At 63.8% G+C, this 24,431-nt stretch overlaps 2 protein-coding genes across 2 annotated transcripts in view; both read right to left on the reverse strand.

Annotated features, from left to right (window-relative positions):
• The window catches only part of LOC104327274 (uncharacterized), a 124,989-nt gene that overhangs the window by 2,535 nt on the left and 98,023 nt on the right, over window positions 1–24,431 (reverse strand). Inside the window, 8 exon segments of the mRNA XM_075445861.1 lie at window positions 64–314; window positions 531–747; window positions 998–2,713; window positions 3,867–6,620; window positions 6,873–7,025; window positions 9,234–9,548; window positions 10,386–10,493; window positions 10,569–10,883. Of these exon segments, the coding sequence (XP_075301976.1) occupies window positions 64–314; window positions 531–747; window positions 998–2,713; window positions 3,867–6,620; window positions 6,873–7,025; window positions 9,234–9,548; window positions 10,386–10,493; window positions 10,569–10,883 (5,829 nt within the window).
• On the reverse strand, window positions 19,094–24,385 carry LOC142365227 (uncharacterized). Its single transcript, XM_075445875.1, has 2 exons — window positions 24,307–24,385; window positions 19,094–23,904 (listed from the first exon to the last, which is right to left on the reverse strand). Exon 2 carries the CDS (start codon window positions 23,892–23,894, stop codon window positions 19,371–19,373), a length of 4,524 nt encoding a protein of 1,507 aa, XP_075301990.1. The 5' UTR covers window positions 23,895–23,904; window positions 24,307–24,385; the 3' UTR covers window positions 19,094–19,370.

Genomic DNA, 24,431 nt, shown 5'->3' on the forward strand with positions numbered 1-24,431 from the left:
TCTCTGCACCCCCCCAAGCCCCTACACCATACCCCCACCCCTCCATGACCCCCAGTCCCTCACCGAGGCACAGCCCGAGGCCAGTCAGCCCCCCCATGCCGCAGTTCGCTGGGATTCCCCCTCCCAAGGCCCCCCCCCCTTTTAAAGCTCCCTCCCAGGAAGGGCCTTGGGGGGCAGTTGCAGGGGGGGGATCAGGGGGAAGGAAGCGAAAGCACCATGGGGAAGCACTGAGGCAGCCAGCCCGGCGCTGGTCGGGGCGTGTGATGGAGAGCAGGATCAGGCCCCCTCCCACCGCAAAGAAGGGTCTCTGCTGGCTGCACCACCCAAGTCACCCCCCCCGCCCAAGGACAGGCCCGAGGTGGGGCTGATCCCCCTACCCCCCCCCCCCCAAAATGATGCTCTCCATCCCACCACCCCACAACCCCCAAGATGCTCCAGGATTGGGGGAGTGGGGCGGGGGTCCAGCCCCATTTTATTTCATCTGATATCTGACCCAGAGTCACCCAGCTGGAGGGTCACAACCCCATCACAGCCGAGAGCTGGTAGGATGGGGGGGTCCTGAAAAGCCCCCCAGGAGGTGCTGGAGGGTCAAGGTCAGAGCCCGCAGGTCCCCTCGCAGCCCCCGAACCTCATGCAGCAAGGCCTGGAGTTGGGGAGCCGGGCAGGGGTGGCAGCTGCCAGACCCCCCTCCCGACTGCCCCCCAGCCCTGGGGTGGGCTGGCGGCGGTGCTGCTGGTGGAGCCGGACCTGTGGAGTGAGATGGAGAGACCCCCTAAAGCGCAGCCAGGAGAGATGCCCCCCCTCCAAATGTGTGTTCCCCCCAAAAAAACCCCAAAATTTAGGGTGCAGAGGGGGCCCTACATCCTCTCCCTGCCCCCACCAGCAGCCACCCCCATACCATCCCAGAGCCCTGGGGTCCCAGGGGGTGTCACCTCAGGAATTGGGGGTCCACTGGCAGGACAACTCCCTGCCACTGTGCCCCCCACCCCAGGCTTACCTGTGCCTGATGCTGCAGGGAGCATGGGGTCAGTTGGGGTGCAGGCAGGATGGGTGCCGAGGCGCTCCATGGGGTGCTCCGGGGATGTTGGGGGGGACTGCGTGCTGAAAGGCTCTGTGGGGTTCTGGGAGCTGAGGGGCTCCATGGGGTGCTGGGAAGATGCTGGGGGGGATGCTGGGGGGGTCTGGGTGCTGAAAGGCTCCAGGGGAGGTTGAGACGATGCTGGGGGTGTCTGGGTGCTGACAGTCTCTATGGGGTGCTGAGGGGATGTTGGGGGGGTCTGGGTGCTGAGGGGCTCCATGAGGGGTTGAGAGGATGCTGGGGGGATATAGGTGCTGAGGGACTGCATAAGATGTTTTGGGGGTGTTGGAGGGGTCTGGGTGCTGACGGCCTCCGTGGGGTGCTGGGGGGGTGCTGGGGGAGTCTGGGTGCTGAAAGGCTCCAGGGGAGGTTGAGACGATGCTGGGGGGGTCTGGGTGCTGAGAGTATCTGTGGGATGCTGGGGAGATGCTGGAGAGGTCTGGGTGCTGAGGGACTCCAGGGGGTGCTGAGAGGATGCTGGGGGGGTCTGGGTGCTGAGGGGCTCCGTAGGGTGCTGAGAGGGTGCTGGGGGTGTCTGGGTGCTGAGGGGCTCCATGGATTTCTGGGGGGGTGCTGGGGGGGTCTGGGTGTTGAGGGGCTCCATAGGGTGCTCCGTAGGGTGCTGGGAATGTGCTGGGGGTTTCTGGGTGCTGAGGGACTCCATGGGGTGCTGGGGAGATGCTGGAGAGGTCTGGGTGCTGAGGGGCTCCACAGGGGGCTGAGAGGATGCTGGGCGGGTCTGGGTGCTGAGGGGCTCCATGGGTTGCTGGGGGGGTGCTGGAGGAGTCTGGATGCTGAGGGGCTCCATGGGGTGCTTGGGTGGTGCTGAAGGGGTCTGGGTGCTGAGAGTTTCCAAGTGGTCCTGGGGGTGAGCTGTGGGCATCTGGGTGACAAGGGTCTCTGTGGGGTACTGAGGAGGTGCAAGGGGGGTCTGGGTGACTATGTGCAACATGAGGTGTTCCTGAGGTGTTGGGGCACCCTGGGTGCTGAGGGTGTCTATAGGTTGCGAGGAGGGTGTTGGGGGCATCTGCATGCTGAGGATCTCCATGAGGTTCTGGGAGGATTCTGGGGAGGTCGAGGTGTTGAGAGTCTCCATGAGGTTCTGAGAGAGTGCTGAGTCTGTCTGGGAGCTGGGGGTCTCCAGTAGGTGCTGGGGGGGTGCTGGGGGGGTCTGCATGCTTGCAAGTTCCATGGGATGCTGCTTGGGTGCTGGAGGAATCTGGGCACTGAGGCTCTCTGTAGGGTGCTGAGGGGGTGCTGGGGGGGTCTGGGTGCTGAGGGTCTCCATGGGATGCTGAGGGAGAGCTGGAGATATCTGGGTGCTGGGAGTCTCCATGGCTTGCAGGAGATGTGTTGGGGGCTTATGGGTGCTTAATGTCTCCATGGGTTGCTGAATGGGTGCTGGGAGGGTCTGTGCACTGAGGTTCTCCTTGGACCACTGGGTGGATCCTGGGGGGCTCTGGGTGCTTGGGAGCTCTGGAGGGCGCTGGGAGGGGATGCTGGAGCCCAGACCCAGTTGGACTGCAAGGACAGGAGGGGCTGCTGGCATCAGGGTGGGGTTCTGCAATGGAGGGGGTGACGAGGGCTCTGTGGGGGAAGAAGAGACCCCAGCAGGGCTTGGGTCTGGGTCTAAACCTGGGGAGGGAAGGGACACAGAGGTCTGTGAGGCCCCTGCACCGCCATCTCCAGGCCCCCTCACCCTGAGTTCTGGGTGAAGAACACCCCATCCATCCATCCACACACCCCATCCATCCATCCATCCACACATCCATCCATCCATCCACACACCCCATCCATCCATCCATCCATCCATGCATCCATCCATCCATCCACACACCCCATCCATCCATCCATGCATCCATGCATCCATCCATCCATGCATCCATCCATCCATGCATCCATCCATCCATCCACCCACCCATGCATCCATGCATCCATGCATCCATCCATCCATCCATCCATCCATCCATCCATCCACGCACCCCATCCATCCATCCATCCATCCATCCACGTATCCATCCATCCATCCATCCATCCATCCATCCATCCATCCATCCATCCATCCATCCACGCATCCATCCATCCACTGACCCACTAACCCATCCATCCATCCATCCATGCATCCATCCATCCATGCATCCATGCATCCATGCATCCATCCATGCATGCATCCATCCATCCATCCATCCACGCATCCATCCATCCATCCATCCATCCATCCACTGACCCACTAACCCATCCATCCATGCATCCATGCATCCATGCATCCATGCATCCATCCATCCATCCATCCATCCATCCATCCATCCACTGACCCACTAACCCATCCATCCATGCATCCATGCATCCATGCATCCATCCATGCATCCATCCATGCATGCATCCATCCATCCATCCACGAATCCAACCATCCACTGACCCACTAACCCATCCATCATCCCATCCATGCATCCATGCATCCATGCATCCATCCATCCATTCATCCATCCATCCACCCATCCATCCATTCATCCGTCTGTCCACCCACCCACCCATCCATTCCTCTTTCCTTACCATCCCTGCATCCAGTCTCCCACAAATCCTTCCTTGCCATCCATCCAGCAATCCACCTACCATTTCTCCTGACTTTCTGTCCTTCCCTCCCTCCACCTTTCTGTCCATTCAGTTGCCCCTTCCCCTCTTGGTCTATCTAAGCCAACTCCCTACTGTCTTTCCACCCATCCCAGGCCTCCAACTTTTCATCCTTTTCCCAAACATTTCTTCCAATAAATTCCTTGCTTAGTACCACCTGAATCTAAATGTGCTGGAGGGCATGTGCTCCTCATGGTAGCTTCTGGACCAGGATTAGCTTCAGGATGTGTGCTCCATGTGGTAACATCTGGATTTGGTTCTGCTGGAGAATGCGTGCTCCTCATGGTACCATCTGGACCCAGTTCTGCTGCAGAACGTGTGCTCATCATGATACCAGCTGGACCCGGTTCTGCTGCAGGACGTGTGCTGCTCAGGGTATCCTCTAGATCAAAATCTGCTAAAGAACTTGTGCTCCATGTGGTACCATCTGCATCCAGTTCTCCTGAAGGACGTGCATACAGTGTGGCACCACTGGGACCAGGTTCTGTTGTGGGATGTGCACCCCACATGGTATCATCCAGACCCATTTCTGCTGAAGAATGTGTGCTCCGCATCATACCATCTGGATCCAGTTTCACTGCAGGATGTGTGCTCCTCATGGTACCTTCAGGACCTGGTTCTGTTGTAGGATGTGCGCTCCTCGTGGTACCTTCTGGACCTGGTTCTGTTGCAGGACGTGTGTTCCTTGTGGTACCTTCTGAATCTGGTTCCACTGAAGGATGTGTGCTCCACATGGTACCATCTGGAACTAGTTCCACTGGAGGACGTGTGCTCCTCATGGTACCTTCTGGACCTGGTTCTGCTGCAGGATTGGTGCTCCACATGGTACTGTCTGGACCTAGTTCTGCTGCAGGACTGGTGCTCCACATGGTACCGTCTGGACCTAGTTCTGCTGCAGGACTTGTGCTCCATGTGGTACCATCTGAATCTGGTTCCACTGAAAGACGTGTTCTCCACATGGTACCGTCTGGAACTAGTTCCACTGGAGGACGTGTGCTCCTCATGGTACCTTCTGGACCTGATTCTGCTGCAGGATCGGTGCTCCACATGGTACCATCTGGACCCAGTTCTGCTGCAGGACGTGTGCTCCTCATGGTACCGTCTGAACCTGGTTCTGCTGCAGGACGTGTGCTCCATGCGGTACCACCTGGAACCAGTTCCACTGAAGGACGTTTACTACTCATGTTACCTTCAGGACTTGGTTCTGCTGCAGGATATGTGCTCACCGTAGTACCTTCTAGATCTGGTTCTGCTGCAGGACGTGTACTACTCATGGTACCTTCAGGACTTCGTTCTGCTGGAGGATGTGTTCTCTGCATGGTACCTTCAGGACCTGGTTCTGCTGCGGGATGTGTGCTCCTCAGCCTATCATCTAGACCAAAATCTGCTGAAGAACGTGTTGTCCATTTGGTATCATCTGCATCCAGTTCTGCTGGAGAATGTGTGCTCTTCATGGCACCTTCAGGACCAGGCTCTCCCAGGTTCTGGTTACTCCAGGTATCACCTGCTGGGACCGCCACACTGGGGGCCAACTCCTGCCTTGCTTTGGGCCTGGTGCCTTCTGTTGTACTAACCAGATCCTGCCCCACTTTGGCCTGAGTGGCATCAACAGTGTCCTGTCCTGCTGGCCTTTGGGTGAGCTGGATGGCAGCTGCCACATCTTGCCCTGTTCGCGGTTCAGCGGCACCGACTGGATCCCGCTCTGCCTTGGGCTTGGTACCTTGCACAGTCCCAGCCAAACCCCGCCCTGGTGGTTTCCTGGTGGCTTGGTTGGCACCTGCCAGAATCTGTCCAGCTTTGGGCCGGGTGATCCGTACAGTACTGGTTGGATCCCGCCCTGCTTTAGGCCGGGTGACACGGATGGTAAGGACTGGATCCCGTCCTGTCTTGGACCTGTTGGTGCCAGCTGGATCCCATCCTGCTTTGGACCTGTTGGTACCAGCTGGATCCCATCCTGCTTTGGACCTGTTGGTTCCCACTGGATTTCTTCCGTCCTTGGACCTGTTGGTGCCAGCTGGATGCCATCCTTCCTTGGACCTGTTGGTGCCAGCTGGATTCCATCCTGCTTTGGACCTGTTGGTACCGGCTGGATCCCATCCTGCTTTGGACCTGTTGGTTCCCACTGGATACCTTCCATCCTTGGACCTGTTGGTGCCAGCTGGATGCCATCCTTCCTTGGACCTGTTGGTGCCAGCTGGATTCCATCCTGCTTTGGACCTGTTGGTTCCCACTGGATACCTTCCGTCCTTGGACCTGTTGGTGCCAGCTGGATGCCATCCTTCCTTGGACCTGTTGGTGCCAGCTGGATCCCATCCTGCTTTGGACCTGTTGGCTCCCACTGGATACCTTCCATCCTTGGACCTGTTGGTGCCAGCTGGATGCCATCCTGTCTTTGACCTATTGGTGCCAGCTGGATGCCATCCTGCCTTGGACCTGGTGGCACCAGCTGGATCCCGTCCCACTTTAGACCTGGTGGCACCAGCTGGATCCTGTCCTGCCTTGGGCTTGGTGCTCTGGATGATGCCAGCTGGATCCTGTTCTGCTTTGAGTCGGCTGATCCTGATGATACGAATGGGATCTCGTCCCGCTTTGGTTTGGGTGGTCCCAACTCGACCCTGTCCTGTGGGGCGCTGGGTGCCGGGGATGGCACCAGTCGCACTCCATCGTGTGGGGTGCTGGGTGCCGGGGGTGGCACCAGTCGCACTCCATCGTGCGGGGTGCTGGATGCCAGGGGTGGAACCAGTTGCACCCCATCGTGTGGGGTGATGGGTGGTGGGGGTGGCACCAGTAGCATCCCATTGTGTGGGGTGCTGGGTGCCAGGGGTGCTGCTGGTCAGGCCCTGTCCTGCAGGGTGCTGGGTGCTGCTGGCCGGCGGAGAGGTCCTTGTCGGTGACAGGAGGTCCCCTTGCCCTGTAGCAATGAGAGGGTCACTCAGCCCAGGTCAGGGTGGGCACCCAGGTCCGAAGGCAGGGGCATCCCTTGGGGACAGGGATCTGGGACATGGGGAGGGACCCCAGCATGGGGGGGGTTATGGGCGTGACCCCCAGATCTGCTCTGGTCCCCAACCCCATAGCTGGGCCAGGGTGGCAAAACACAGGGTCCCACGTTGCAGCTGGCTCCTTGCACGGGGGGCACGGGGAACCCCAACCCCACTCCTCCTACCCTTGGGGGTTGTCCTCGCAGGCTGGCTGGCTGCGGTGCTCCGGGGAGAGCCGGGGACGCGGGGCTGTGTGGAGGGGGGCACCCGGACAGGCTTCATCCGTGTCTGGTGGGGAGTGGGCTCTGCAGGGCGGACATCCAGGGTGGCCAGCTCATCTGCGGGCAGAGGAGACCAGCGTCAGCCCTGCAGTGCGTGCACTGCGTGTGCGCTGCATGCACGCTGCATCCAGCCCATGCATGCACTGCACACACTCACGGCTCCACGCACACACACACTGCATGGACTCAGTGTCCTCGTGCACTGCACACGTGCACTGCGCCATGCACACACACACTGCATCCAGCCCATGCACGCACTGCACACATGCACTGCGCCATGCATGCACACACACTGCAAGGTCTCGTTGTCCCCATGCACTGCACACATGCGCTGCATGGACACAGTGTCCCCATGCACTGTACACATGCACTGCACCATGCATGCACACACACTGCATGGACTCATTGTCCCCGTGCACTGCACACGTGCACTGCGCCATGCATGCACACACACTGCATCCAGCCCATGCACGCACTGCACACATGCACTGCACCATGCATGCACACACACACTGCATGGTCTCGTTGTCCTCATGCACTGCACACATGCACTGCGCCATGCACACACACACTGCATCCAGCCCATGCACGCACTGTACACATGCACTGCACCATGCATGCACACACACTGCAAGGTCTCGTTGTCCCCGTGCACTGCACACACGCACTGCACCATGCATGCAGATGCACTGCATGGACTCAGTGTCTTCATGCACTGCACACACACAATGCATCTGCCCACACATGCGCTGCACAGACTCCATGCCGCTGTGCAGTGCGCACATGCAGTGCACACATACACTGCATCCTGCCCACGCATGCACTGCACAGCTGCACTGCACCCTGCCCACACGTGCACTGCACACATGCACTGCACCCTGCCCACATGTGCACTGCACACATGCACTGCACCCTGCCCACGTGTGCTCCACACGGAGCTGGTGCCCGCATGCACTGCACACGCACACTGAGCCCTGCCCACACACGCACTGCACAAACTCGGTGTCCCCGTGCACTGCACACACACACTGCGCCATGCATACACACAGACACTGCACAGAGTCTGTATCCCCGTGCACTGCACACACACACTGTGCCATGCATACACACAGACACTGCACAGACTCGGTGTCCCCGTGCACTGCACACACACACTGTGCCATGCATACACACAGACACTGCACAGGCTCTGTATCCCTGTGCACTGCACACACGTACTGCGCCATGCACGCACACGCACCGCACAGACTCGGTGTCCCCGTGCACTGCACACACACACAGTGCCCTGCCCACACGTGCAGTGCACAGCTTGGCATCCCTGCGCAGTGCACACACGCGCTGCACCCTGCCCACACACACAGCGCGCAGACTCCGTGTCCCTGTGCATGCACACATGGGAAGTGATCGTATCCCTGTACTGAGCACTGGCGAGGCAGCGCCTCGAGTGCTGTGTTCAGCTTTGGCCCCCTCACTCCAAGCAGGACATTGAGGGGCTGGAGCGTGTCCAGAGAAGGGCAATGAGGCTGGTGAGGGGTCTAGAGAACAAGTCTTCTGAGGAAGCGGCTGAGGGAGCTGGGGCTGTTCAGTCTGGAGAAGAGGAGGCTGAGGGGAGACCTTCTCACTCTCTACAGCTCCCTGACAGGAGGGTGTAGTGAGGGGGTGTTGGTCTTTTCTCCCAAGTAACTAGTGACAGGATGAGAGGAAATGGCCTCAAGTTGCATCAGGGGAGTTTTAGATTGGCTGTTTGGAAAAGTTTCTTGACTGAAAGAGCGGTCAGGCACTGGACCAGGCTGCCCAGGGAGGTGGCGAAGTCCCCATCCCTGGAGGTGTTCAGAAAACATGCAGACGTGGCACTTCAGGACATGGTTTAGCAGGCATGGTGGTGATGGCTTGACGGTTGGACTGGATGATCTTAGAGGTCTTTTCCCACCTTAATGATTCTACGATTCTATGATTCTATGCACTGCCCTGCCCACTCCTGCACAGCACACGTGCAGGCACTGCACACGCACACACTCCACAGACTCAGTGTCCACACGCACTGCACACACGCGCTGCACATGCACTGCACCCTCACTGCTGCCACTTGCAGCACAGCCACGCTGCACCCCGCGGAGTGAGCATCCATCACGTTTGCACTTCAGTCACGATGTCCCCGTGCCCACCCACTGCCCCGGGACCACTGCATGGGTACGGGGACTGCAAGCCCACTGCATCACCCCAGCTTGTGGGGGCACGGCACTCAGACCCCCGCATCACGGGTACCTGCGCAGACAACGGCGGCATCTTCACGGTGCTGGCAGTTGGTGACACCCCAGGGGGACGTCAGGCACCCCAGGAGGGACGACTCGTTCCCTTGGCACCGCACATCATCCAGCCAGATGGGCCCCATGCCCTCACCAAAAAAAGCTGCCCGGGGTGCGTCGAGGGCGGCCCCGCAGCCCAGCTGCCGGCAGACCACCGCCGCATCCGGCAGTCCCCACAGGTCGTCGCAAACGGTGCCCCAGTGCCCGGCGTGGAAGACCTCCAGCCGGCCGGCGCAGCGCCCAGGACCACCAGCCAGCCGCACAGCGGGAACCCCTGTGAGAGAGGCTGAGGTCAGCGCGGGCCCTGGGGACCCGTGAGTGGGGGGGACCTGTGCACCCCATGCCTGTGCACACCCTACCCATGCATGCCATGCCTGTGCACACTACCACTGTGCAGACCGCTACTGTGAGTGCTGTGCCTGTGCAGACATCGCCCATGCACACCGTACCTGTGCCTACCATGGCCGTGCATGCTGTGCCTGTGCACACCTTGCTCATACACACCCTGCCTGTGCACACCCTGCCCGTGCACACCCTGCCCATACACACCCTGCCCATACACACCCTGCCCATGCACACCCTGCCTGTACACACCCTGCCCGTGCACACCCTGCCCATGCACACCCTGCCCGTGCACACCCTGCCCATGCACACCCTGCCCATGCACACCCTGCCCGTACACACCCTGCCCATGCACACCCTGCCTGTACACACCCTGCCCATGCACACCCTGCCCGTGCACACCCTGCCCATGCACACCCTGCCCGTGCACACCCTGCCCGTGCACACCCTACCTGTGCACACCCTGCCCCTGCACACCGTACCCATGCACACCCTGCCCATGCACACCCTGCCCATACACACCCTGCCCATGCACACCCTGCCCGTGCACACTGTACCCATGCACGCTGTACCCTGGGCACGCTGTACTTGCACACGCATTCTCTGCGCGTGCTGTAGCTTTGCACCGCACACCCGTGCACACTGTACCCGTGCATGCTGTACCCGTGCACACTGTACCCGTTCACGCTGTACGCATGCACGCTGTACCCCGGGCACGCTCCCCTTGCGCACACGCTCGCTGCGCTGGCTCTACCCACGCGCACCGTACCTGCGCCCGCTGCACCCGCGCACGCCGTCGCAGGCGGCTGGGTGACCGTGGGCAGCGGCAGGGAGGTCCATGGGGGCTCGGTGGTGCCGAGGGGCTGGAAGCGGTGAGCTGTGGGGAGCAGCGGTCAGGCAAGGGGTCCGCAGCCCGGCCCCCCGCTCGCCCACCCGCCCCGCCGAAGCCCACCTGAGCAGACGGCGCTGGCGTCCTCTTCGTGGGCGCAGACGTGCGGCCGCCAACCTCGGTGCCGGCACAGGGCCAGGCGCTCCTCAGTGCCCCGGCACCGCAACCCGTTGAGCCAGATGGGACCCGAGCCCTCTCCGAACCAGGCTCCCGGCGGGGCGGCCAGAGCAGTCCCACAGCCCAGCTGCCTGCAGACCACCGCCGCGTCCGGCAGCCCCCAGTCGTCGTCGCAGACGGTGCCCCAGTGCCCGTCGCGCTGCACCTCCACGCGCCCGGCACAGCGCCCAGGACCCCCGGCCAGCCGCACCGGGAATGGCCCTGGGGACAGTCCACCCTCAGGCACCACGGCCAACGGCACCCATCAACACCCTCTAGGACCCACTGGGACCTGCTGGGAGCCCTGCACTCACTGGGACCAGCTGGGACCCACTGGGAGCTTCTGCACCCACTGGGTCCTGCTGGGTCCCACTGGGACCTGCTGGGACCCACCAGGTGTTTCTGCACCCACTGGGTCCTGCTGGGTCCTGCTGGCACCTACTGGGAGCCCTGCACCCACTGGGACCCACTGGGCTACTTCGCACGCACTGGGACCTGCTGGCATCTACTGGTAGCCCTCCACACGCTGGGAACTGCTGAGTCCCACTGGGAGCTTCTGCACCCACTGGGATCCTTTAAACAAACTGGGACCTGATGGGACCTACTGGGAACCCTGCACTCACTGGGACCAGCTGGGACCCACTGGGAGCTTCTACACCCACTGGGTCCTGCTGGCTCGTACTGGGACCTGCTGGGACCTTCTGGAACCCCTGCACCCACTGGGACCTGCTGGGATCCATTGGGAGCTTCTGCACCCACTGGGACCTGCTGGGTCCCACTGGGACCTGCCGGGACCTTTTGGGACCCCAGCACCTACTGGGACCTGCTGGGACCTGCTGGGACTTTCTGGGACCCCTGCACCCACTGGGACCTGCTGGGTTCCTTTGTACACACTGGGTCCTGCTGGGATCTACTGGGAACCCTGCACCCACTGGAACCCCTGCACCCACTGGGACCAGCTGGGATCCACTGGGACCTTCTGCACCCACTGGGACCTGCTGGGTCCCACTGGGACCTGCTGGGAACTTTTGGGACCCCAGCACCCACTGGGACCTGCTGGGACCCACCAGGAGTTTCTGCACCTACTGGGTCCTGCTGGGTCCTACTGGGACCTGCTGAGACCTTCTGGGACACCTGCACCTACTGGGACCTGCTGGGACCTGCTGGGTCCTCTGCACCCACTGGGACATGCTGGGACTTTCTGGGACCCCTGCACCCACTGGGACCTGCTGGGTTCCTTTGTACACACTGGGTCCTGCTGGGATCTACTGGGAACCCAGCACCCACTGGAACCCCTGCACCCACTGGGACCAGCTGGGACCCACTGGGAGTTTCAGCACCCACTGGTACCTGCTGGGTCCTGCTGGCACCTACTGGGAGCCCTGCACCCACTAGGACCCACTGGGCTACTTCGCATGCACTGGGACCTGCTGGCATCTACTGGTAGCCCTCCACACGCTGGGAACTGCTGAGTCCCACTGGGAGCTTCTGCACCCACTGGGATCCTTTAAACAAACTGGGACCTGATGGGACCTACTGGGAACCCTGCACTCACTGGGACCAGCTGGGACCCACTGGGAGCTTCTACACCCACTGGGTCCTGCTGGGTCCTACTGGGACCTGCTGAGACCTTCTGGGTCCTCTGCACCCACTGGGACCTGCTGGGACTTTCTGGGACCCCTGCACCCACTGGGACCTGCTGGGTTCCTTTGTACACACTGGGTCCTGCTGGGATCTACTGGGAACCCTGCTCCCACTGGAACCCTGCACCCACTGGGACCTGCTGGGACCCACCAGGAGTTTCTGCACCCACTGGGTCCTGCTGGGTCCTACTGGGACCTGCTGGGACCTTCTGGGATCCCTGCACCCACTGGGACCTGCTGGGACCCACCAGGTGTTTCTGCACCCACTGGGTCCTGCTGGGTCCTGCTGGCACCTACTGGGAGCCCTGCACCCACTGGGACCCACTGGGCTACTTCACACGCACTGGGACGTGCTGGCATCTACTGGTAGCCCTCCACACACTGGGAACTGCTGAGTCCCACTGGGAGCTTCTGCACCCACTGGGATCCTTTAAACAAACTGGGACCTGATGGGACCTACTGGGAACCCTGCACTCACTGGGACCAGCTGGGACCCACTGGGAGCTTCTACACCCACTGGGTCCTGCTGGGTCCTACTGGGACCTGCTGAGACCTTCTGTGACCCCTGCACCCACTGGGACCTGCTGGAACCCACTGGGAGCTTCTACACCCACTGGGTCCTGCTGGGTCCTACTGGGTCCTACTGGGACCTGCTGAGACCTTCTGGGACCCCTGCACCTACTGGGACCTGCTGGGACCTGCTGGGACCTCTGCACCCACTGGGACCTGCTGGGACTTTCTGGGACCCCTGCACCCACTGGGACCTGCTGGGTTCCTTTGTACACACTGGGTCCTGCTGGGATCTACTGGGAACCCTGCTCCCACTGGAACCCTGCACCCACTGGGACCTGCTGGGACCCACCAGGAGTTTCTGCACCCACTGGGTCCTGCTGGGTCCTACTGGGACCTGCTGGGACCTTCTGGGATCCCTGCACCCACTGGGACCTGCTGGGACCCACCAGGTGTTTCTGCACCCACTGGGTCCTGCTGGGTCCTGCTGGCACCTACTGGGAGCCCTGCACCCACTGGGACCCACTGGGCTACTTCACACGCACTGGGACGTGCTGGCATCTACTGGTAGCCCTCCACACACTGGGAACTGCTGAGTCCCACTGGGAGCTTCTGCACCCACTGGGATCCTTTAAACAAACTGGGACCTGATGGGACCTACTGGGAACCCTGCACTCACTGGGACCAGCTGGGACCCACTGGGAGCTTCTGCACCCACTGGGTCCTGCTGGCTCGTACTGGGACCTGCTGGGACCTTCTGGGACCCCTGCACCCACTGGGACCTGCTGGAACCCACTGGGAGCTTCTACACCCACTGGGTCCTGCTGGGTCCTACTGGGACCTGCTTGGACCTTCTGGGACCCCTGCACCTACTGGGACCTCTGCACCCACTTGGACCTGCTGGGACTTTCTGGGACCCCTGCACCCACTGGGACCTGCTGGGTTCCTTTGTACACACTGGGTCCTGCTGGGATCTACTGGGAACCCTGCACCCACTGGAACCCCTGCACCCACTGGGACCAGCTGGGATCCACTGGGACCTGCTGGGACCTTTTGGGACCCCAGCACCCACTGGGACTTGCTGGGACCCACCAGGAGTTTCTGCACCTACTGGGTCCTGCTGGGTCCTACTGGGATCTGCTGGGACCTTCTGGGATCCCTGCACCCACTGGGACCCACTGGGCTACTTCACACGCACTGGGACCTGCTGGGATCTACTGGTAGCCCTCCACACGCTGGGAACTGCTGAGTCCCACTGGGAGCTTCTGCACCCACTGGGATCCTTTAAACAAACTGGGACCTGATGGGACCTACTGGGAACCCTGCACTCACTGGGACCAGCTGGGACCCACTGGAGCTTCTACACCCACTGGGATCCTTTAAACAAACTGGGACCTGATGGGACCTACTGGGAACCCTGCACTCACTGGGACCAGCTGGGACCCACTGGGAGCTTCTGCACCCACTGGGATCCTTTAAACAAACTGGGACCTGATGGGACCTACTGGGATCATTTGTACTCACTGGGACCCCCTGGGAGCTCCCCCGCTCACTGGGACTCACTGGGAGCCACTGGGCCAGCCCTTCCCCAGCCCCACTACCCCCCCCCAATCCCCCCCCGAGTACCTGTGCTGCGGGGTCCCAGCAGCCCCACTGGAGACCAAGTGGAGAAGATGAGTGGGGGGACCCAGGCATCCGGGCACCCCAACTTCGTCCTGGGATCCCCGGGGGTCCCTGGGGCACCCAGCAGCAGCGACCAGTGCCCAGTTCCACATGCTCAGTGCCCAGCTCGCTTCCCAGTATCCGTGACCAGTGACCAGTGCCTTTCTGCGTGCCCAGTTCCCCATGCCCAGTGCCCAGTTCCCAGTGCCCCTCATGCCCACTGCCCGGTGCCCTCCCCACTGCCCATCACAGCCCACCCTACCCAGTTCCCCTCCCACTGACCAGCACCCAGTGCCCTTCTGAGTGCCCAGTTCCCCATGCCCAGTGCCCTCCCCAGTGCCCAGTGCTCTGTGACCAGTGCCCAGTGCCTCTCCCAGTGTCTGGTGTGCCATGGCCAGCGCCCAGTGTCCTTCCCAGTGCCCAGTGCCCTTCCCAGTGTCTATGAACAGGGTGCAGTGCCCTTCCCAGTGCCCAGTGCCCTTCCCAGTGCCCAGTTCCCCATGCCCAGTGCCAGTCCCAGTGCCCTGTGACCAGTTAGCAGCGCCCTTCCCAGTGCCCGATGCCCTGTGACCAGTGATCAGTGCCTTTCCCAGTGCCTGGTGCCCCACAGCCAGTGCCCAGTGCCCCATGCCCAGTGCTCTCCCCAGTGCCCTTCCAAGTTCCCTCTTCTCAGGGCCCCGTTCCCAGCTCCCTTCCCAGTGCTCAATGCCCAGTGCCCCATTACCAGTCCCATTCCCAGTTCCCCATGACCATCATCGACCAGTGCCCACTGTCCCTTCCCAGTTCCTAGTGCCCAGTGCCCTGTGACCAGCGATCAGTGCCCCATGACCAGTGCCTTCCCAGCTCCCAGTGCCCCATGCCCAGCAACCAGTACCAGTGCCCAGTTCCCAGCACAGCCCACAGCACCCAGTGCAATTCCCAGTGCCCTGTCCCCAGTGCCCCATGTCCTGCCCAGTGTCCAGCACAGCCCATGGCACTCAGCACAATTCCCAGTGCCCACTGCCCAGTTCTCAGTGCTCCATGCGCTGCCCAGCGCCCACTACAGCCCACCCTGCCCAGTGGAATTCCCAGTGCCCTTCCCAGTGCCCAGTGTCCAGTTCCCAGTGCCCAGCACAGCCCACAGTGTCCAGTGCCTTTCCCAGTGCCTAGTTCCCAGTTCCCAGTGCCCAATGCCCAGTTCTCGGTGCCACATGCCCTGCCCAGTGCCCAGTACAGCCCACAGTGCCCAGTGCCCAGCGCAGCCCATGGTGCCCAGTGCCCAGTGCCCATCCCAGCCCCCCAGTGTCCTACAGCCCCAACTGGGTGCAGCAGTGCCCAGTGCCATGTCCAGCCCCTTTGCAGTGCCCCTGCAGCGCCCAGCCCCTCTGCAGTGCCCTGCCCAGTGCCCCCCTGTCCAGTGCCCTTCCCTTCCAGTGCCCAGTGCAGTGCCCTGGCCCCCCCGTGCAGTGCCCACTGCAGTGCCCGTGCAGTGCCCCATGCCGTATCCAACCCCCTCCCAGCACCATGCCCATGCCATACGCACACCAACCCCGTGCAGTGCCCACGCAGTGCCCACGCAGTGCCCACGCAATGCCCGTGCAGTGCAGTGCCCGTGCAGTGCCCATGCAGTGCCCGTGCAGTGCCCAGTGCCATATCCATCCCCCCTCCCAGCACCCACACCGTACCTGTGCCATATGCACGCCAACCCCGTGCAGTGCCCACGCAGTACCCACGCAGTGCCAGTGCAGTGCAGTGCCCGTGCAGTGCCTGTGCAGTGCCCACTGCAGTGCCCGTGCAGTGCCCCGTGCCGTATCCAACCCCCTCCCAGCACCATGCCCATGCCATACACACACCAACCCCATGCAGTGCCCACGCAGTGCCCACGCAGTGCCCGTGCAGTGCAGTGCCCGTGCAGTGCCCATGCAGTGCCCGTGCAGTGCCTAGTGCCATATCCAACCCCCCTCCCAGCACCCACACCGTACCTGTGCCATACGCACGCCAACCCCGTGCAGTGCCCACGCAGTGCACATGCAGTGCCAGTGTCTGCGCAGTGCTCGTGCAGTGCCCGTGCAGTGCCTGGTGCTGTATCCAAGCCCTGTCCCAGCATCCCTACCATACCCATGCTGCAGCCATGCCACACACATGCCAACCCCACGCAGTGCCCATGCAGTGCCCATGCAGTGCCAGTGCCCGTGCAGTGCCCGCGCAGTGCCCAGCACTGTATCCACCCCCCTCCCAGCACCCACACCACACCCGTGCCATACGTACACCAACCTCATGCACTGCCCACGCAGTGCCAGCGCCCACGCAGTGCCCATGCAGTGCCAGTGCTCGTGCAGTGCCCCACGCCATATTCAAGCCCCCCCCAGCACTCACACCATACCCACACCGTAGCTGTGCCATACGGACACCAACCCCGTGCAGTGCCCATGCAGTGCCAGTGCAGTGCCCACGCAGTGCCTGTGCTCATGCAGTGCCCATGCAGTGCCCGGTGCTGCATCCAACCCCGTCCCAGCACCCACAGCACACCCGTGCCGCAGCCGTGCCACGCACACGCCCACCCTGTGCAGTGCCCACGCAGTGCCAGTGCAGTGCCAGTGCAGTGCCCGTGCAGTGCCCGCGCAGCGCAGGCGGTGCCGCCGGGCTCACCCAGGAGCAGGAGGGCGAGGGCCATGGCGGGCGATGGTGGCGGTGGGGGCGGCCGGCAGGCGGGGAGGACGAGACCGGGGTGCCGGGCCAAGGATGACTCAGTCCGTCCGTCCGTCCCTCGGTCCACGGGGGCTGGGGTGGGGGGGGCAGGGGAGGCCCTGGGACCCCGTGAGCTGGGGGAGGAGGAGGGGGGGAGCGCAGGGTGTCCCCCTTGTTGTGCCCCCCCACCCCAGCGGGGCTTGGGCCAGGGCACGGGGGGGGTTAAGGACGGAGCCACGCGGCGCCCCGGGGACACACGTGCGGCGCCCACGCGTGCGCACGTGGCCCGCCGCCCCGGCACGCGTGGGCACGTGGCCGCCCGCCGCCCCGACATGCGTGGGCACGGGGCCTGCTGCAGCAGCACGCGGGGCACGCACGGCTGCTGCACGCCCACGCGCGTGCGCAGGGAGGGGCACACGCGTGGACACATACGCACACACATGTAGACACAGACTCATGCACACGCGCAGGCATGCATGCATACATGTACGCACACACATGCACACATGTGCAGACTCATGAAACACGCATGGACACATGTGCACATGCAAACACGCACATACATGCACACACATGCAAACACGTGCACACTCATGCATGCACCTGCATGCCCGCCTGTGTACATGCACACACATGTACACACATGCACACACACCTGCACGCGTGCCCATATGTCGCAGGCATGCACGCACACTCGTGCACACAGACATGCACACGCATGTGCACATGCACACGCTCACAGACACGTGCACACGCGCACATGCACGGCCCCATCACACAGCAGTGCCAAACTGGGGGGACGGCAGAGCCATGCTGGGAGTCAGTGGGGCCATACTGGGGCGGGGGGGGCAGATAGTGGGGCCATACTGGGAGTCAGTGGGGCCATACTGGGGCAGCAGGGCCAGATACTGGGGCCAGACTGGGAGTTAGTGCCGCCGTAGTGGGGTGGGGGGGCAGATACTGGGGTCATATTGGGAGTTAGTGGGTCCATACTGGGGCAGTGGAGTCAGATACTGGGGCCATACTGGGAGTTAGTGGGGCCACAGTGGGGCGGGGGGGGGGGGGGGGCAGATACTGGGCCATACTGGGAGTTAGTGGGGCCATACTGGGGGGGATCTGGAGGCCATACCAGGAGTCAGTGGGGCCATAATGGGGCGGGAAGGGGCAGATACTGGGGCCATACTGGGGCTCTGTTGAGCAACACTGAAGAGGGATACTGGGGGATACTGGGGGGCCACACTGGAAGTCAGTGGGCCCACACAAGGTGCCCATACAAGGCAGGCGGTGTCACAGTGCCACAGTGCAGGGGATACTGGGGCCGTACTGGGGACCAGCAGAGCCATACTGGGGGGGATACTGGGGCCATTGGGGCCATACTGGGAGTCGGTTGGGCTGTACTGGGAGGGGGGGTGTCACAGGCCCCCCAACAATGTCCCCCAGAGCCGTGTGCCCACCCTGCCTCGCCTCCCAGTGCCCCCCATTCCCCCCTCCAAGTGCTCCCAGTAACCCCCCGGCCACCCGCCCGCACTAATCATGGTCCCTCCCGCGTCCCCCCCACCTCCCCCGGCCCATGGACCCGCCCAGGCCACGCTGCACCGCGCAAGCGCCGCCCGTGGCCACGCCCCTTCCACACGGCCGCTGGGCGGTCACCCCACCCTAAGCAACAGCCGCTCCCTTAGCAACTGGCCCCGCCCCTAGCAACAGCCACTCCTCTGGCGACAGGCCTTCCCCTAGCGACGGCCCCGCCCCTAGCGACAGCACCGCCCCTAGCGAGGGCCCTCCCCTAGGGACGGCCACGCCCCTAGAGACGGTCCCGCCCCTAGCGAGGGCCACGCCCCTAGCGACAGCCCCGCCTTCCCCCCCGCCGGGAAGGAAGAGCCACGCAGCACGGGGAGGGGGCGGGCACCGTTTATTGACCACGCCCACAGCGGACCCAGGCGTCCGGGGGCCCGGACCGCCCCCCCCCCCCCCCCCCTCGGGACTCCAGGGCTAAGACCCCACCCCCCCTGCAGCTGCGGCTCCCCAGGGGTGGCTGGGAGGGGGGCTACGTGGATTCTGGGATGCCCTTCGGGGGCCCTGGGGCATCCTGGGGTTTCCGGGGATCATGGGGGTCCGGCCCCCCCCCCCCCCAAAAGATGTGCATCGATGGGACCCCGGGGCTGAGGCCGGGCTCCGCAAGGGGGGGTCCTGGGGGGTCCTGGGGGGGTTTGAGTGTGTGTCCCCCCCCTCAGAAGGTGTGAACCAGGGGTACACTGGGCAGCTCTGAGGTGGGGGGTCCCGTCCCTGTCGTCGTCCCCCCACTGCCACCCCCGGCCACCCCTCGGGTCGGAGTAGGGGGCTGCCCCCCATCGCTGCCCCCCGGTACCGGCTCGCCCCGGACCAAGAGGATGCGGGGGGGGCCGGGGGGGGGCAGCTGGGCCAGCGCCTGCAGGCAGAGGCGGGCAGGTCCTCCCCCGGCCCCCCGCAGCAGCAGCACGGGGGGCAGCCCCTCGGCCGCCCCCACCACCGCCAGCCGTGGGGACGGGGAGGGGGACGGGCAGCCCCCAGCCACAAGAACCTCGGGGGGCTGCGGCTGGACATTGGGCACCTCTGCAGCCTGGAGGTGGACATTTGTCACCTCTGTGGACTTGAGTTGGATGTTGGGCACCTCCACAGTCTTGAGTTGGACGTTGGGCACCTCCACGGCCTTCAGTTGGATGTTGGGTACCTCCACGGTCTTCAGTTGGACATTGGGTACCTCCACGGTCTTCAGTTGGACGTTGGGCACCTCCATGGCCTTCAGTTGGATGTTGGGTAACTCCACGGTCTTCAGTTGGACGTTGGGCACCTCCACGGTCTTCAGTTGGATGTTGGGCACCTCCATGGCCTTCAGTTGGACGCTGGGCACCTCCACGGTCTTCAGTTGGATTTTGGGCACCTCCATGGTCTTGAGTTGGATGCTGGGCACCTCCACGGCCTTCAGCTGGACGTTGGGCACCTCCATGGTCTTGAGCTGGATGTTGGGTAACTCCACAGTCTGCAGTTGGATGTTGGGCACCTCTTCCGTGGTCTTGAGTTGGATGTCAGACACCTCTGTGGTCTTGAGATGCATGTTAGACACCTCCGTGGTCTCGAGTTGGACACTAGGCACCTCCATCATTTGGTGACAGGTGTTGGGCACCTCAGTGGCCTGGAGATGGACATTTGTCACCTCCATCGTCTCCAACTGGATGTTGGGCACCTCTGTGATCTTGAGATGGATGTTGGGCACCTCCACCATTTGGTGATGAACATTGGACACCTTGGTGTCTTGGAGATGGACACTGGTCATCTCTGTGGCCTGGAGATGGACACTGGGCACCTCTGTGACTTGGAGATGGACATTTGTCACCTCTGTGGTTTGGGGATGGATGCTGGGCACCTCAGTGGCTTGCAGCTGGACAGTGGTCACCTCTGCATCCTGGAGATGGACGCTGGGCACCTCTGCGGCCTGGAGATGGACGCTGGGCACCTCCATGGTTTGATGATGGACACTGGTCACCTCGGTGGCCTGCAGGTGGACACTGGGCACCTTCGTTGTCTGGAGATGGACGCTGGGCACCTCTGTGGCTTGGAGGTGGATGTTGGGCACCTCAGTGGTTTTGAGATGGACATCAGGAACCTCAGTGGTTTCAAGATGGACACTGGGCACCTCTGTGGTCTGCAGCTGGATGTTGGACACCTCCATGGCCTGGAGGTGGACATCAGCCACCTCTGTGGCCTCGAGATGGACACTGGGGACCTCAGTGGTTTGGAGATGGATGTCGGGGACCTCAGTGGTTTGGAGATGGATGTCAGGTACCTTGGTGGTTTGCAGATGAACATTTGTCTCCTCTGTGGTCTGCAGCTGGACGCTGGGTACCTCCGTGGCCTGGAGATGGACATCCGCCACCTCCGTGGCCTGGAGATGGATGCCAGGCACCTCTGAGGGCTGTGGCAGGGCTTGGAGCTGGATGTTGGTGATCTCAGAGGGCTGTGGTAGGGCCTGCAGCTGGACATTTGTCACCTCGGTGGCTTGCAGCTGGATGCTGGTGACGTCCGAGGGTTGTGGCAGGGCTTGGAGTTGGATGTTGGTGACATCCAAGGGTTGTGGCAGGGCTTGCAGCTGGACGTTTGTCACCTCTGCGGCCTGCAGTTGGATGTTGGTGACGTCTGAGGGTTGTGGCAGAGCTTGGAGCTGGATGTTGGCCACCTTGGAAGGCTGTGGCAGTGTTTGGAGCTGGACATTTGTCACCTCACTGGCTTGGAGCTGGATGTTAGTGACATCCAAGGGCTGCGGCAGGGCTTGAAACTGGACATTTGTCACCTCGGCAGCTTGGAGATGGATGTTGGTGACGTCCAAGGGCTGCGGCAGGGCTTGGAGCTGGACATTGGTCACCTCACTGGCCTGCAGCTGGATGTTGGTCACCTTGGAGGGTTGTGGCAGAGCTTGGAGCTGGACATTTGTCACCTCGGCAGCTTGGAGCTGGATGTTGGTGACATCCAAGGGCTGCGGCAGGGCTTGAAGCTGGACACTTGTCAACTCCGTGGCTTGGAGCTGGACATTGGTCACCTCGGCAGCTTGGAGCTGGATATTGGTGACCTCCAAGGGTTGTGGCAGGGCTTGGAGCTGGACGTTGGATACCTCGGCTGCTTGCAGCTGGACACCGGTGACCTCAGGGGACTGCGGCCCCCGCGGAGGGAGGACGCCGCTGATGCCACCCCTCAGGACGATGACGCTGGGCCCCGGCGGGGTCCCCGCCACCGCCTGGAGCTGGACACCAGGCAGCGCCTGCCCCGTGCCAGGTACCAACAGGATGCTCTGCCCGGCGGCGGGAGGTCCTGATGCCCGGGGACCCTTCCCTGCCTGGGACAGGGGACCCTCGGCGGGCAGGAGGGTGAAGGCAGGGGGCTCGGCCGGGGCGCTGGGCAGCAGCAGGAGCTTCCGTGGGGGTGCCGGGGGGCTGGGGATGAGCTGCAGGCCCTGGGGGGTCTGCACCAGCAGGAAGGTCTGGGGTTCAGAGGGGGACGCAGGAGGGCAGCGCGGGGTCCCACGGGGCCCGGGGGCGTGGGTGCGGAGGTGACGCTGGAGGTAGGAGGCCATGACGAATGCCTTGGGGCAGAGCGGGCAACGGTAGGGACGGGCAGCGGAGTGGGTGCGACGGTGGAGCTGGAGGTTGGAGGAGTGGGTGAAGGTCTTGCCGCACTGCGGGCAGGCGTAGGGCCGCTCGCCGGTGTGGACCCGCTGGTGTTGCCGGAGGTTGGAGGTCTGGGCGAAGGCTTTGCCGCAGACGGGGCAGGCGTGGGGCCGCTCGCCGGTGTGGAGCTGGCGATGGCGGCGGAGGCAGGAGGTGTTCTTGAAGGCTTTAGGGCAGTCGGGGCAGCGGTAGGGCCGCTCGCCGGTGTGCTGCCGGAGGTGGTACTGGTAGTGGGAGGCCCACTTGAAGGTGAGACCACACTGGGCGCACTCGAAGGCCCGCAGCCCCGTGTGGACCCGCTGGTGGATCTGGAGGAGGGAGGAACGCTTGAAGGCCTTGCCGCACTCGCGGCAGGCGTAGGGCCGCTCGCCCGTGTGGTCCCGCATGTGGTAACGCAGCCCCGAGGAGCCCTTGAAGGCTTTGCCGCACTCAGTGCATTGGTAAGGGCGCTCCGGGGCGGGCTGGGGTGCGGCGGGGGGGTGAGGAGCCTCGGGAGGGGGACGCGGTGGGACGGCGGCAGGGTGGCTGCGTTGGTGGCCCAACAGCCCAGCCAACTGGGTGAAGGTCTTGGGGCAGACGGCGCACTTGAAGGGCCGCTCGGCAGTGTGGCCGTGCCGGTGCCGGGCCAACCCCGAGCTGTTCTTGAAGGTCTTGCCGCAGGTGGGACAGCGGTGGGGGGAGGCCGGAGGGGTCACCACTGTCACCGAGTGGCTGCCTTGGTGGCCCAGCAGCTCCTCCTCGCTGGCGAAGCTCAGCGGGCAGACGGAACATCTCCAGACGGTCTCCGGTGCCGCGGCGGGCGCCGGGAGGAGGGGTGGCACGGCGGCATGGCCGGCGTGGCTCTGGAGGTGCTTCTGCAGGCAAGCGTCGGAGACGAATGCCTTGGCGCAGGTCGGGCACTCGTGGGGCCGGGCGCCGGCGTGGGTCCGGCGGTGGAGGAGGAGGTTGGAGGAGTGGGTGAAGGTCTTGCCGCACTGCGGGCAGGCGTAGGGCCGCTCGCCGGTGTGGACCCGCTGGTGTTGCCGGAGGTTGGTGGCTTGGGCAAAGGCTTTGCCGCAGACGGGGCAGGCGTGGGGCCGCTCGCCGGTGTGGGTGTGCCGGTGCCGGCGGAGGCTGGAAGAGTTCTTGAAGGCCTTGGGGCAAGCCGGGCAGCGGTAGGGCCGCTCGCCTGTGTGCTGCCGGAGGTGGTACTGGTAGTGGGAGGCCCACTTGAAGGTGAGACCGCACTGGGCGCACTCGAAGGCCCGCAGCCCCGTGTGGACCCGCTGGTGGGTCTGCAGCAGGGAGGATCGCTTGAAGGCCTTGCCGCACTCGCGGCAGGCGTAGGGCCGCTCGCCGGTGTGGCCTCGCTGGTGGTAGAGGAGGGCGGAGGAGCCTTTGAAGGCCTTGGGGCACTCGGGGCACTTGTAGGGCCTCTCGCCGGTGTGGCTGCGCTGGTGGTGGGCCAGGCGCGACGACCAGCGGAAGGCCTTCCCGCACTCCCGGCAGGCGTAGGGCTGGTCGGCTGCACCCGCACCCCCGGCCCGGGACCCCGCCGGTGGAGTCACTCCCGCCATGGTGACAGCCCTGGGTGGGGGGGACATGGCGGGGGGGGGGGGCTGGGCAGGGTGCGACATTGCCATCGCGCCCCCCCCCCCCCCCCCAGTCAGAGGGACCAGGCCCGGCCGAGGGGAGGGGGCGTGGCCTCTGCGCGGGGGCGTGGCCTCACCGCGGCGGGAGGAACCGCCCCCGGCGCGTTAACAGCACTGCGGGGGCGTGGCCCTGCCCGCGAGGGCGGAGCCACCCCGCCGAAGCCCCGCCCACATCAGCCAGGCTTCCCCTCCAGGCCACGCCCCCCTCCGGCCCGCTCTTCCCGCCAGGCCCCGCCTCTCACCTCCCCTCAAGCCCCCCCCCCCTCCAGGCCCCGCCCTCCCCGCGCAGGCGCCGCCGCCGCCGCCCCGGCCCCGCCGCCCCCCGGTGCCCGCTCACCTGCCGGGAAGGGCGCGGGGGGGAGGCGCCGCCGCGGCGGGGCCGGGCGCGGCAGGGCAGGGCCCGCTCCGCTCCGGCCGCCCGCCCGCCGCCTCACGCCTGCCCGCCCCCGCCGCCGCCGCGCT

Source organism: Opisthocomus hoazin, chromosome 33 (assembly GCF_030867145.1).
Source record: "Opisthocomus hoazin isolate bOpiHoa1 chromosome 33, bOpiHoa1.hap1, whole genome shotgun sequence".
NCBI lineage: Eukaryota > Metazoa > Chordata > Aves > Opisthocomiformes > Opisthocomidae > Opisthocomus > Opisthocomus hoazin.